We start from the raw sequence: 14,354 nt of genomic DNA on the forward strand, positions 1-14,354 counted from the left end.
GCCCTGCCCTGCCACGGAGCCCCTGCTGGCTCACACCACCCCAGGGACCAGACTCCAGTGACTGGTGACCAGAGACCAGCACGGGTGCTCCCCCCCCCCCCCCAGCCTCAGCCGGCCCTCGCTGCTCTTGGAAGCTGGGTTCGCGGCGGAGGCTGGAGTGATGGCGCTGCCCCAGACCAGCCACGGCACACTCAGTGAGCCACCCTGACCTGATGGCGGCCTGTGGCTCCTCCTTTTGCACCCCCAGTGCCTAGTTCCAACCTGATGGGTAGTGACTTCTGTTGATTATGAATACATGCAACTCTCAGGTCTGAAACGGTGAAGTCCCCGTCCCTTTGCACGGGAATCTTCACGTTGTTTTAAAGCCTTTGTTGATTCTTGATATTTTCTTATTGATTATGAGAAACCAGAGCCTGACGGGCTCAGCCATGTGGCTGTGCAGGGGCTCAAACCTGGGCCTCGGGCATAGAAGTCCTGAGCTCTGAAGCTGAGCCCTCTCCCCTGGGAGCGCCCACTCTAGGAAATGTGCAGACAGAAATCCAGGAAGCTAGTAAATAAAACAACCAAGAGTGTGGCTGCAGTGAAGGCAGAGAGCTCAGACGGAGCCAGGAGTCGGGGTGGGCAGGGGGCAAAGGGGTCCTGAGTGGCAGTGGGAGCAGGAGTAAGGCCAGTGCGGCTTGAGTCCAGGGGGCTGTGCCAGGCTGCAGTGGACTATGCCAGGCTGCACTGAGCTGTGCCAGGCTGCATTGGGCTGCACCAGGCTGCATTGGGCTGTGCCAGGCTGCATTGGGCTGCGCCAGGCTACAGTGGGCTATACTGGGCTGTGCCAGGTTGCACTGGGCTGTGCCAGGCTGCAGTGGGCTACACAGGGCTGCACCAGGCTACATTGGGCTGTGCCAGGCTGCACTGGGCTGTGCCAGGCTGCACGGGGCTGCACCAGGCTCTGGAGCCAGGCGGTGATGCTGCCTGATGTGTCTGCCCGGGACTCGCAGCCTCAGGAAGCCGCGGCCTCCCCCAGGAAGGGGCAGATAGCTCTGCGGGCACCCGGGCTCTGCCCTCCTTCAGGTCCCCACCCTCCTGGCCCAGCGCTCTTCCAGCAAGGAGCACCGCCGCCTCCCGCCTTTCCATCATTAATCAGAGATGAGGATGAACGAGGGGGCATCTCGGTGCCCCCCGGGAGCCGGAAGTGGCGCTGAGCCCATCTCCTCAGCGGCCTCCACCCGGGAGCACAGAAGGTTCTGGAAGCAGGGGGAGGGTGGCTGAAGCCAGGGCGCATGTGACCTCCACCCACCCACCCTCATCTCGGGTGAGGAGGCAGGAGGGTGGCACCCCCAGTCTCCTGAGGGGCTGGCTCAGTAGCAGAATGGAAGGCTGGCTTACAGGACCCTGGGGAGGTGAGGTCGGCTGCCAGCTGCCGGCACTGAATTAATTGTAGGCGAGACTCTTAGTCACACCTGACGCCTTCATCGCACCAGCAGCTGAGGAGGCAGCTTATTTTCAACACTGACTGCAGGCGAGGGGAGCCCCCCTGAGCCCCCATCTGCTCTGCCCCTCCACTTGGCTACACCCCAGAGCCCACCCCTCCCTGCCCCATACGTGACCTCAGACACGGGTACTAGCTCCGCAGAGCGTATACGATACCGTCAGAATCTCTAGTTTCACCCTGTGTCTTCGCTTTCTATCCAAACTCCTACCCGCTTGGTGGAGATTTCTGTTCCTTTCTTTTCGTTTGATTTTTGCCACCAAGGTTATTACTGGGGTTTGGTGCCTGCATGACGAACCCACTGCTCCTGGCAACCTCTTTTTTTTTTTTCTTTGACAGGATAGAGAGAAACTGAGAGGGGAAAGGGAGATGGAGAAGGAGAGAAACAGAGACGCCTGCAGACCTGCTTCACGGCTCATGATGCTTCCCCCAGCGGGTGGGGGGTGAGGGCTCACACCCGGGTCCTTGTAAACGGTAACGTGCACTTAGCCAGGTGCACCAGTCCCTCCTGATCATCATGGGACTTCACCACGCCACTCTCCGAGCCGACTTTTTCTGACAGAGACAGAAAGAAGAGTGCTGACGCTTCCTCTAGCACCTAGACTTCCCTCAACGGGGTGGGGGCCGGGCTTGAACCTGGGTACCAAGAGAAGGCAGAATCCGGGCCGCTTCCACGGGTAGCACGGAGGAGGGCAAGCAGCCAGGACTCTCTGAGAGACAACAGAGACAGAGAGGGAGACCACTTGGCGGCACTGCTCAGCCTCGGCCACGAAGGCTGAGGATGCCTGGCCTGAGGAACAGGCTGCGTAGCCGTGAGAAGCAGCCGGCAGGAGGCGGCTGAGTCCTTGCCCGAGGCCCGGACAGCCCCACTGCCCCGTCTGCAGGAGGTCACGGCCCCGGGGCTGTCACACTCTGGGGAGCTGTGGTGACAGGGTGCGGCAGGCGATGAGGAGGGACAGACACAGCCCTCGGCCCCTTTCCCTCCGTTTCTGCCCCCCGCAGACGCCACGGCTCAGGCTAAGGAGACACCCATGGGCTGTACAGCTTGACCTCAGGAAGCAGGCCCTCCTTCCCCACCCCAGGGAGACCCCCTCTTGCTTCTCTTCCCCATCCTCGTCCTCCCTCCTCCCCATCCTCCTCTTCCCTAGACTGTCACCCTCCTCCTCCTGCCTGTCCTCCTCCCCAGCTTCCAGCAGCACCCAGAGGATGCCAGAAGTCTCTGGGTCCCCAGGAGCCAGGCTCTGAGTGACCTCAGGCTGCCTCTGCTTCCAGTCGAGGAAGCTCCCCTGCGGGGGCCTGAAGCTGGGGCCTTGTGCACAGGAACAGCGCAGCCTCCTGGGCACCCCTGCCCGGCCCAGGCTGGTTCCTCAGCGGAGGAGCTGGTGGCATCTGCCGCAGACATCAGCTGACCTGCCAGCACTGTAAAATATGAGCACGGTTTCATCAGCTCATGATGAAGATGGATTTCAGGGCTCCGGCACAGGAAAAGTAGATCACGAGGAACAGACTGAGCACGCGAGGCATTGAGGCTCCCTGAGGTGTCCCAGCTGGGATGAGCCGGATGAGTGTGGCTCAGCGGAGCCCGTGGCACACTGGCCTCCCTCTGCTCAGTGCTGGCAGCACTAGGACTGCCCCTCAGCCCTACTGCCCTCAGCTTGGCCTCAGACTCAGCCTGGACACACTAAGAGCCACAGAACACTAACAGCCAGATGGTGGTGACGGTAACAACCATGTGATGGTGGTGGTGATGGTAGTGATGGTGATGGTGATGGTGATAATGGTGATGGTGATGGTGGTGGTGATGGTAGTGATAGTGATGGTGATGTGATGGTGGTGGTGGTGGTGGTGGTGGTGGTGGTGATGGTGGTGATGATGGTGATGGTGATAATGGTGATGGTGATGATGGTGGTGGTGGTGGTGATGGTGATGATGGTGGTGGTGGTGGTGATGGTGGTGATGATGATGATGATGGTGGTGGTGATAATGGTAATGGTGGTGGTGATAATGGTGATGGTGTGATGATGGTGATGGTGGTGGTGGTGATAATGGTGATGGTGGTGGTGATGATGGTGGTGATGATGGTGATGGTGATAATGGTGATGGTGATGATGGTGATGGTGGTGGTGATGATGGTGGTGGTGATAATGGTAATGGTGGTGGTGATAATGGTGATGGTGTGATGATGGTGATGGTGGTGGTGGTGATAATGGTGATGGTGGTGGTGATGGTGGTGGTAGTGGTGGTGATGATGGTGATGGTGATAATGGTGATGGTGGTGGTGGTGATGATAGTGATGGTGATTATGGAGATAATGGTGGTGGTGGTGATGGTGGTGATGATGACAGTGATGGTGGTGATGATGACGGTGGTGATGTGATGGTAGTGCTGATAATAGTGGTGGTGATTATGGAGATAATGGTGGTGGTGGTGATGATGGTGATGGTGGTGATGATAGTGATGGTGATTATGGAGATAATGGTGGTGTTGGTGATGGTGATGATGACAGTGATGGTGATGGTGGTGATGATGATGGTGATGGTGACGGTGGTGATGGTGGTGGTGATGACGGTGATAGTGATGATGGTGGTGACGGTGGTGGTGATGATGACGGTGACGGTGGTGATGTGATGGTGGTGGTGATAATAGTGGTGGTGATTATGGAGATAATAGTGGTGGTGTGGATGGTGGTAGTGGTGGTGTGGATGGTGGTGAAGTAATGATGATCCCCAGCCTCCACGTCTCCCCTGACCCTCTGCAAGACCTGTTGAGCTGTCACATATGTCCACCAGGCCTGGGAGAACTAAGCTCACCCATTGGCAAGTACCTCACCTTTCTGTCTGCTCCTTGCCCCAAGTATGGCTGTGCTGGCAGGAGAAGGAGCCCGTCTGCCACCACAAGACAGACCTGCACCTGAATGGAACCTCTGTCTCTCCCAGAAGCAGCCACACAAGTCAAGGGGCCCGCTGTGTGCTCAGCCTGTGTGGGTGACACAGAGACCCCTGGAGGCCTCTCACTGGGGAAGGCAGCAAGCAGCAGGGAACCCCAGGTGGCCACTGTCAGCATGCAGCCCCTGGTGGGTGGGCTGGAACCCCCCTCAGCATGGCACCTCAGCAGGCAGGAGGGAGTCCGAGGGAGCCCATCAGCGTGAAGCCCCAGGTGGGTGGCCCCATCAGCAAGGGAGCCTGAAGGGAGGGTGGGAGGCCCATCAGTGCGGAGCCCCTGCGTGAGGCTGAGTCCCAGCGCTGTGCCGTGTGCAGGAGTGTGTGGTTCTCTCCCTCTGACTCTCACAAGTCCACTTGAACTCCACGTAGACTTGAGGCCCGGCTCAGGGGAAATGGCGGGTCCAAGTCCGGTTGTGGCCCGATGCCAAGGCTCTGACTGGCACGTCACTGTGCAAGGAGCAGGGTCCCTGGGCTCAGGCAGCACACTTCTGAGCCGCCCCCGACACCTCCCTGGAAGCGCCCACTCTGGGGGGACTGGGGCTGTGACAGCGGGCTGTGAGCGTCCCCGGGCAGTGCCAGCAGAGGGGACAAGAGGACCAGGCACAGCAGCCAATGGATGGAGGGACGGAGGGAGCCCTAGACCGGAAGGGTGAGCTGGGAGGCACCCAGGCAGGGGAGGGTGTTGTTGCGGAGGGCAGAGCAGCCCCGGGAGGGGGGAGGGCCTGGCGGGTGCCGGGACAGGCCGCTAGAGGGACAGCCGGCCGGGCCCACAGGGGCAGAGCCGAGGACAGGAGAGCAGGCACTCGGGGCGGTGACGGGCTGACTCGGGTGAGGAGGTCGTGAGCAGCTGCCCCATTCCCAGGCTCCCCGCAGGTCCCTGCTCCCAGCACAGTGCCCGCTGCCCACTCAGGTGGCTCCCACCACACCAATACCACACGCAGACACTGTTCTTTCCTTTAAACATATTCATTTCTTTTCATCAGAGACAGAGGGAGGAGAAGAGAGAGAGAGAGAGAGAGAGAGAGACCAGAGCCCTGCTCAGCTCTGGCTGATGGTGGTGCTGGGGACTGAACCTGGGATCTCAAAGCCTCAGGCAGGAGAGTCTGTTTGTAGAACCACTATGCTGTCTCCCCAGCTGATTATTGTCTTTTTTTTGCAAAACTGTTATGCTATCTCCCCAGCCCCAGTATTATTAGTCTTTTTTGCAAAACCATTATGCTGTCTCCCTAGCTCCATCATCATCATCATCATCATCATCATCATTTCCCCAAAGACCAGCTCAGCTGTGGCTGATGGCGGTGCTGGGAACTGAACCCGGAACCTCAGAGGCGCAGGCAGGAGCGTCTGTTTGCAGAACCACCGCGCTGTCTCCCGCCGCAGGCCCGGCAAGGTGGCTCACCTGGACATTGCTTTGCCGTGACCCGGGTCCAGCCCGGCCCCCTGCACTGGAAGAGGCTTTGGTCTGTGGCCTCTTTCATCCTCTCACTGTCTCCACTTGAGAAGAAGGGAGAGACCAGAGAGGGGGAGACGGAGACGGTGGACGGGGGAGAGGGAGGGAGACGCTTTCTAACACAGGACACTCCGCCCAAGACCCCGAGACCCCGAGCCTCGCAGGACCACTCGCAGGAGCCGGGAACATGGACGGTCCACCTCACTCCGACGCGGTGTCAGGCTGGGCCCCTGCGGCGGCCCCCGCGCCTGGCGCCCGGCACCCTTCGTACAGGACCTCGTCCACGGGCTCGTCGTCCTCGTCCACAGGGACCTGCGGGCACAGCTGCTCCCGGAAGGCCAGGGCCAGCGTGTAGGGCCGGGCGGCCTGCTGCTCCCGGCAGCGCCTCAGGTAGGCGTCGTAGTAGCCTCCGCCCCGGCCCAGCCGGCGGCCGCTACCGTCAAAGCCCAGCCCCGGCATGAAGATGAGGTCCAGGCCTCCTGCGGAGAGACGGGGCGGCGGTGGTGGGCGGGCGGCTGGGGCGGCACCCCAAAACCGGGGTCGTGGGGCACGGCTGCCCCCTCCACGTGAGAAGAGCAGGGTCCGGCCCAGGCCGTGGGGTCTCCGGGGGCTTCCTCCGGGCCGGGCGGGGCGCTGGGCCTGGGACACCCCTCCCCACGAGGAGCCCCGACCCGCCCTACAGGAGGGCAGCACCTGGACGCCCCACGCACGCCCCACGCGGGGTGAGGGCGGGCAGAGGCGGACGGCCAGCCACAGCGACCCCCGCTGGCCAGGGTGCGTGATGGGGGGCTGCTGGGCGGCACTTCGCCCGCTCCCCCACTGCCCGGCTGGCGAGGCGCGTCCTCCCTCACCCTCGCCCCTCGCCCAGAGAGGACACCCTTCCCCAGCAGACGGAGGGGTGACACGGGCACCCCCGGGACGACGGCCTTCTCGGAGGCTGGGGGCCGGCTGGGTGTGACCCTCCCTCACTCAGCTTGGGGGCACCGAGCACAGCACTCACCGCCCGCCAAGGCCTCCTCCCGCGGGTCGTCCTCCGGGGGCTGCGGGATGTTCCAGGCCGTGCGGGGCAGCCCGGCGAGCTCCTGGGGCGAGGCCAGCCTCACCATGTCCATGTGGCGGCTGCCCGGCCGGTAGCGCGGGATGAAGCAGGCCTTGCCCCGCCGGAACACGTCAAGGACGATGTCCTCCGTCCGCACCTCGTCCGGCATGCTGAGGAAGACGGCCACCCTGGAGGCCTTCTGATAGTGACTGTGTGCCAGCACCTGGGGGGGGCAGAGAGAGGGCAGGGTCTCTGTCCCCGGGTCACTAGGCCTGGGGTCACTGAACTTGGGGTCACTGAGTCCTGGGGTCACTGAACTTGGGGTCACTAGGCCTGGGGTAACTGAGCTCTGGGGTCACTGAGCACCGGGGTCACTGAGCTCCGGGGTCACTGAGCACTGGGGTCACTGAGCACTGGGGTCACTGAGCACTGGGGTCACTGAGCTCTGGGGTCACTGAGCACTGGGGTCACTGAGCTTGGGGTCACTAGGCCTGGGGTCACTGAGCTCTGGGGTCACTGAGCTCTGGGGTCACTGAGCACCGGGGTCACTGAGCTCTGGGGTCACTGAGCTCTGGGGTCACTGAGCTCTGGGGTCACTGAGTCCTGGGGTAACTGAGTCCTGGGGTCACTGAGCTCTGGGGTCACTGAGCTCTGGGGTCACTGAGCTCTGGGGTCACTGAGCTTGGGGTCACTAGGCCTGGGGTCACTGAGCTCTGGGGTCACTGAGTCCTGGGGTCACTGAGCTCTGGGGTCACTGAGCACCGGGGTCACTGAGCTCTGGGGTCACTGAGTCCTGGGGTCACTGAGCTCTGGGGTCACTGAGCTCTGGGGTCACTGAGTCCTGGGGTCACTGAGCTCTGGGGTCACTGAGTCCTGGGGTCACTGAGCTCTGGGGTCACTGAGCTCTGGGGTCACTGAACTCTGGGGTCACTGAGCACCGGGGTCACTGAGCTCCGGGGTCACTGAGCTCTGGGGTCACTGAGCACTGGGGTCACTGAGCACCGGGGTCACTGAGCTCTGGGGTCACTGAGTCCTGGGGTCACTGAGCTCTGGGGTCACTGAGCTCTGGGGTCACTGAGTCCTGGGGTCACTGAGCTCTGGGGTCACTGAGCACCGGGGTCACTGAGCTCTGGGGTCACTGAGTCCTGGGGTCACTGAGCTCTGGGGTCACTGAGCACCGGGGTCACTGAGCTCTGGGGTCACTGAGTCCTGGGGTCACTGAGCTCTGGGGTCACTGAGCTCTGGGGTCACTGAGTCCTGGGGTCACTGAGCTCTGGGGTCACTGAGTCCTGGGGTCACTGAGCTCTGGGGTCACTGAGCTCTGGGGTCACTGAACTCTGGGGTCACTGAGCACCGGGGTCACTGAGCTCTGGGGTCACTGAGCTCTGGGGTCACTGAGCACTGGGGTCACTGAGCACCGGGGTCACTGAGCTCTGGGGTCACTGAGTCCTGGGGTCACTGAGCTCTGGGGTCACTGAGCTCTGGGGTCACTGAGTCCTGGGGTCACTGAGCTCTGGGGTCACTGAGCACCGGGGTCACTGAGCTCTGGGGTCACTGAGCTCTGGGGTCACTGAGCTCTGGGGTCACTGAGTCCTGGGGTAACTGAGTCCTGGGGTCACTGAGCTCTGGGGTCACTGAGCTCTGGGGTCACTGAGCTCTGGGGTCACTGAGCTTGGGGTCACTAGGCCTGGGGTCACTGAGCTCTGGGGTCACTGAGTCCTGGGGTCACTGAGCTCTGGGGTCACTGAGTCCTGGGGTCACTGAGCTCTGGGGTCACTGAGCACCGGGGTCACTGAGCTCTGGGGTCACTGAGTCCTGGGGTCACTGAGCTCTGGGGTCACTGAGCTCTGGGGTCACTGAGTCCTGGGGTCACTGAGCTCTGGGGTCACTGAGTCCTGGGGTCACTGAGCTCTGGGGTCACTGAGCTCTGGGGTCACTGAACTCTGGGGTCACTGAGCACCGGGGTCACTGAGCTCTGGGGTCACTGAGCTCTGGGGTCACTGAGCACTGGGGTCACTGAGCACCGGGGTCACTGAGCTCTGGGGTCACTGAGTCCTGGGGTCACTGAGCTCTGGGGTCACTGAGTCCTGGGGTCACTGAGCTCTGGGGTCACTGAGCACCGGGGTCACTGAGCTCTGGGGTCACTGAGTCCTGGGGTCACTGAGCTCTGGGGTCACTGAGCTCTGGGGTCACTGAGTCCTGGGGTCACTGAGCTCTGGGGTCACTGAGTCCTGGGGTCACTGAGCTCTGGGGTCACTGAGCTCTGGGGTCACTGAACTCTGGGGTCACTGAGCACCGGGGTCACTGAGCTCTGGGGTCACTGAGCTCTGGGGTCACTGAGCACTGGGGTCACTGAGCACCGGGGTCACTGAGCTCTGGGGTCACTGAGTCCTGGGGTCACTGAGCTCTGGGGTCACTGAGCTCTGGGGTCACTGAGTCCTGGGGTCACTGAGCTCTGGGGTCACTGAGCACCGGGGTCACTGAGCTCTGGGGTCACTGAGTCCTGGGGTCACTGAGCTCTGGGGTCACTGAGCACCGGGGTCACTGAGCTCTGGGGTCACTGAGTCCTGGGGTCACTGAGCTCTGGGGTCACTGAGCTCTGGGGTCACTGAACTCTGGGGTCACTGAGCACCGGGGTCACTGAGCTCTGGGGTCACTGAGCACTGGGGTCACTGAGCACCGGGGTCACTGAGCTCTGGGGTCACTGAGTCCTGGGGTCACTGAGCTCTGGGGTCACTGAGCTCTGGGGTCACTGAGTCCTGGGGTCACTGAGCTCTGGGGTCACTGAGCACCGGGGTCACTGAGCTCTGGGGTCACTGAACTCTGGGGTCACTGAGCACCGGGGTCACTGAGCTCTGGGGTCACTGAGCACCGGGGTCACTGAGCTCTGGGGTCACTGAGCACCGGCGTCGCTGCCCAGATCTCTGCCCGGTCCTCGTGCAGCACCGGCCTGCGCGGTGCTCAGTCCCCCAACGGGCGTCGCCTCCTAGACCAGCTGGCGGCCCCGCCCCGGCGACCCCGCCGACGTGAGCGCGGCCTGACGTCAGTAGTTTGGGACGTGCGCGCCGCCAGGGACGTGCGCGCGCCCTCCGGAACGCTTAGTTACGCAGGGGCGCGACCCGGGGTCACGTAGGCGGGGGGCGGGGGGCGGCGGGGTGACGCCTGGGTACGTACTCCGGGTCAAGTACGCGGTGTGGTCACGCAAGGGGCGTAACGTCACGTACGCGAGGCACGTAAGGAGTCGAGAACGGCGGTGGGGGCCGAACGCATGGGGCGTGGCATCACGTGCGCGGATGGGTTACGCACGGAGCACGCCGGGGGTCATGTACACGGGGCACGCCCGCCCAGCCCGCGCCTGCGCATTTCCCTCAGGGTCCCCGGCGGCGCCGTCCGCCGTCGCACCTGTTGCGTCACGAAGAGGGACTGGCGCCGGCGTTCTTCGTCGCTCAATGCCCGCAGCCGCTGTTTGAGCTCGGCTCGCAGGCTCCGCTTGGCCCCACGCACCGCCGCCGCCATTTCCGTGCGCCTGCTGTTCAGGGCTGGGCCTGGAGAGGGGCGGGCGGGGCGGGGCCTTCCGGGCGTGGGGTTTTTGGGTGGGCGGGGCCGGGCGGTGGGCGTGGTGCATGAGACGGGGCGGGGCCGGGCGGTGGGCGTGGTGCATGAGACGGGGCGGGGCCGGGCGGTGGGCGTGGTGCATGAGACGGGGCGGGGCCGGGCGGTGGGCGTGGTGCATGAGACGGGGCGGGGCCGGGCGGTGGGCGTGGTGCATGAGACGGGGCGGGGCCGGGCGGTGGGCGTGGTGCATGAGACGGGGCGGGGCCGGGCGGTGGGCGTGGTGCATGAGACGGGGCGGGGCCGGGCGGTGGGCGTGGTGCGTGAGACGGGGCGGGGCCGGGCGGTGGGCGTGGTGCATGAGACGGGGCGGGGCCGGGCGGTGGGCGTGGTGCATGAGACGGGGCGGGGCCGGGCGGTGGGCGTGGTGCATGAGACGGGGCGGGGCCGGGCGGTGGGCGTGGTGCATGAGACGGGGCGGGGCCGGGCGGTGGGCGTGGTGCATGAGACGGGGCGGGGCCGGGCGGTGGGCGTGGTGCATGAGACGGGGCGGGGCCGGGAGGTGGGCGTGGTGCGTGAGACGGGGCGGGGCCGGGAGGTGGGCGTGGTGCATGTGATGGGCGGGGCCGGGAGGTGGGCGTGGTGCATGTGATGGGCGGGGCCGGGAGGTGGGCGTGGTGCGTGAGACGGGGCGGGGCCGGGAGGTGGGCGTGGTGCGTGAGACAGGGCGGGGCCGGGAGGTGGGCGTGGTGCATGTGACGGGCGGGGCCGGGAGGTGGGCGTAGTGCGTGAGACGGGGCGGGGCCGGGAGGTGGGCGTGGTGCATGAGACGGGGCGGGGCTGCTCGGGGCGGTGCCAACCCCGCACTCCAGCAGAGTCCGCAAAAGCCTTAGGAGATCTCTCATCTGCCAGTGCGGGCGGGGGCACCATGGGTGCCGGATGGGGAGCGTCTGCAGCAGGGACAGAGCTGGGCCTGACCCCCGCAGACCCGGGAGGTGGACTAGGCCTGGGGAGCCCTGCGTACAGTGGGCAGCGCAGAGCGGCACCTGGGTTGTTGGCGGGGTGCGCGCGTGGGCAGAGGCCGTCTGTCTTCTGCAGACGAGTGTGTAAGCCAGGTGAGCTCTGCATGGCCAGGTCCGCGCCTTTCCTCTTCCGGTCGAGGCTTTGTGGCTGCAGCCCAGAGGTCTGCCTACAGGTTTACGAAGCTTCTCCTCTCCGTCTGGAGGTCGTGTGGGGTGATGGTGGTGTTTGTATTTACTAGTGAGGGGTGGGAAGAGAGACACAGCACCCCTTGGCACATAGGACCTGAAGGAAGGATTGAACTCGGAACCCACCCCAACCCACTGGAAGCTGGGCTTTTTTTTTTTTTTTGCCTCCAGGGTGGTCGCTGGGGCTCAGTGCCTGCACTAGGAATCCACTGCTCCTGGAGGCTTTGTTATTATTATTATTATTTGTTTATTTATTTATTCCCTTTTGTTGCCCTTGTTGTTTTATTGTTGTAGTTATTATTGTTGTTGTCATTGTTGGACAGGACAGAGAGAAATGGAGAGAGGAGGGGAAGACAGAGAGGGGGAGAGAAAGACAGACATCTGCAGACCTGCTTCACCGCCTGTGAAGCGATTCCCCTGCAGGTGGGGAGCCGGGGTCTCGAACCGGGATCCTTACCCCCCCCCCCCCCCCGTCCTGTGCTTTGCACCACGTGCGCTTAACCCACTGCGCTACCACCTGACTCCCAGGGAATTTTTTATGGGACGCTGAACCCCAACTTGGCTGTGGGGGTTAAATATAAAGACGTACTTCAGGGGGCCGAGCAGTGGAGCACCCAGTTAAGCACCCACAGTACTAGCAAGGATGTGGGCGAGGGCCAGGCTAAGCAGGGCTGCAGGTATCGCTTTCCCTCTCTGTCTCCCCTGCCCTCAGTTTCTGTCTGTCTCTATCCAATACAATGGACAAACCGGCCCCCAAGGTCTGCTCTACTTGGCGTGAGATAGGGCTTCATGCACGGCGCACCCATGGGCGCACGTGTGCCCAAGGAGACCCAGAACTGCGGGAGGGCAGGGCCTGCGTTGCTTTGCTGAGATGCCTGGCCAGCAGGCACCCTCCCCCAGGACTCCCCCAGCGGACCCTCACCTGCTCACCTCCCACGGCGCTGCAGCCAGGGTGGGGTGAGAGTGATGCTCCTCGTGTGAAGCTGGGGTGACAAGAGACGCTCCTGAGCCAGCCCACTCGCCCCGCAGGGCCTGGAGGGACACGGGGCTGGGAGGGGCCGGGCCGGGCAGTACTCTCTGGCCTCCAGGCCTCACACGGTCGGTCGGTCGGTCGGTCGGTCGTGAGGGTGACCCCAGGAACGTTTGCTTCGCTTCCTGTTTCCTTTCTCTTTGTTCTGTGTCTGTGTTTCCCACGACTGTGCTCAGCTCTGGCACGTGGTGGTGCCGAGGGTCTTACTGGGTCCCGTCCCAGCCCTGTGCTGCCTCCAGTCCTATTGGGGAACTTGTCTCTCTCCGCCCCCTTTTAATTTTTTTATATCTTTATTTTCCCTTTTGTTGCCCTTGTTTTTTATTGTTGTAGTTATTATTGTTGTTGTTATTGATGTCGTCATTGTTAGAAAGGACAGAGAGAAATGGAGAGAGGAGGGGAAGACAGACACCTGCAGACCTGCTTCACCGCCTGTGAAGCGACTCCCTGCAGGTGGGGAGCTGGGGGCTCGAACCAGGATCCTTAATGCCCGTTCTGCGCTTTGCGCCACGTGCACTTAACCCACTGCACTACTGCCCGACTCCTAGGGAATTTTTTTATGGGAAGCTGAACCCCAACATGGCTGTGGGGGGATGAGCTGACTGTGGGCTCAGAGCACCCCGGTGTCCTGACATCAACCCCAAGGGAGTGTGCAGTGGGGTCCATGGGACCCAGCATCCTGCTTCAGCACCACGAGGCTTGCGGGCAGCCAAGAGGGAGGGACAGCAGGGTCCCGGTGCCACTGGGCTCACAGGGAGCGGGCTGGAGTGGACACAGCTCAACCCTGGGCAGCAGAATTGGCCCTGCCCTCACCCGGCTGCCACAGCCACGCCCAGGCAGGATGCAGGTGGCAAGTGGCAGGTGGGGCCAGAGCGAGCGGGGGTCATCTGGGGGCTGAGCCTGGCCTCCCCACTCACTCACGACCAGCACGCAGCCCTTTGTCAGAGGTGGGAGTTGGCCACACCACCGGACTCTCTAGAGTGGGCAGCCAGGAAGCTAGAGGCCGGAGGGTCAACACTGTTCTTCACCCGGAGAAGAGCTCACACACCCTTCCTGCAGCTTCCAGGAAAGTCGGCCACTGGGCTTGGATTCGAACTTCATGACTAAAGCATCCTGGGAGAGAATAAAGGCAGCCTTTTAACAGCAGCAGAGCTGTGGGGGGTGCCCACGTTATCATGCGCAAAGACCCAGGTTCAAGCCCCTGGTCCCCACCTGCAGGGGGAAAGCTTCACAAGTGGTGAAGCAGGGCTGCAGGTGTCTCTCTGTCTCTCTCCCTCCCCTCTTGATTTTTCTGTCTCTACCCAATAAATAAATTATTTTTTAAATATATTTTTTAAATATTTATTTACTTTCCCTTTTGTTGCCCTTTTTTTTTTTTTTTATTATTGTTGTTGTTGCTGTCGTCGTTGTTAGATAGGACAGAGGAAATGGAGAGAGGAGGGAAAGACAGAGATGGGGAGAGAAAGACAGACACCTGCAGACCTGCTTCACCGCCTGTGAAGCGACTCCCCTGCAGGTGGGGAGCCGGGGACTCAAACCGGGATTCTTACACCGGACCTTGCGCTTTGCGGCACATGCACTTAACCCACTGCGATACCGCCCGACACCCATTTTATTTTAAAGATGGTCCCAATGTAACATGACACAATGTGG

At 62.5% G+C, this 14,354-nt stretch overlaps 1 protein-coding gene across 1 annotated transcript; it reads right to left on the reverse strand.

Annotated features, from left to right (window-relative positions):
• Window positions 1–5,564: 5,564 nt before the first annotated feature.
• On the reverse strand, window positions 5,565–10,473 carry MTHFS (methenyltetrahydrofolate synthetase). Its single transcript, XM_007522066.3, has 3 exons — window positions 10,317–10,473; window positions 6,876–7,137; window positions 5,565–6,354 (listed from the first exon to the last, which is right to left on the reverse strand). The coding sequence occupies exons 1-3, from the start codon at window positions 10,428–10,430 to the stop codon at window positions 6,077–6,079; spliced, it is 654 nt and encodes a 217-aa protein (XP_007522128.1). The 5' UTR covers window positions 10,431–10,473; the 3' UTR covers window positions 5,565–6,076.
• Between the last annotated feature and the right edge of the window lie 3,881 nt (window positions 10,474–14,354).

The sequence above is a fragment of the Erinaceus europaeus genome, chromosome 20 (assembly GCF_950295315.1).
Source record: "Erinaceus europaeus chromosome 20, mEriEur2.1, whole genome shotgun sequence".
NCBI lineage: Eukaryota > Metazoa > Chordata > Mammalia > Eulipotyphla > Erinaceidae > Erinaceus > Erinaceus europaeus.

Excerpts from the sequence above, each read along its gene's own strand:
- MTHFS (XM_007522066.3), bottom strand. The coding sequence starts at position 10,430 with ATGGCGGCGGCGGTGCGTGGGGCCAAGCGGAGCCTGCGAGCCGAGCTC. Across the intron at positions 7,138-10,316 it reads CCCTCTTCGTGACGCAACAG|GTGCTGGCACACAGTCACTA; the intron begins GTGCGACGGCGG and ends TGCCCCCCCCAG. Across the intron at positions 6,355-6,875 it reads GGAGGAGGCCTTGGCGGGCG|GAGGCCTGGACCTCATCTTC; the intron begins GTGAGTGCTGTG and ends GTCTCTCCGCAG.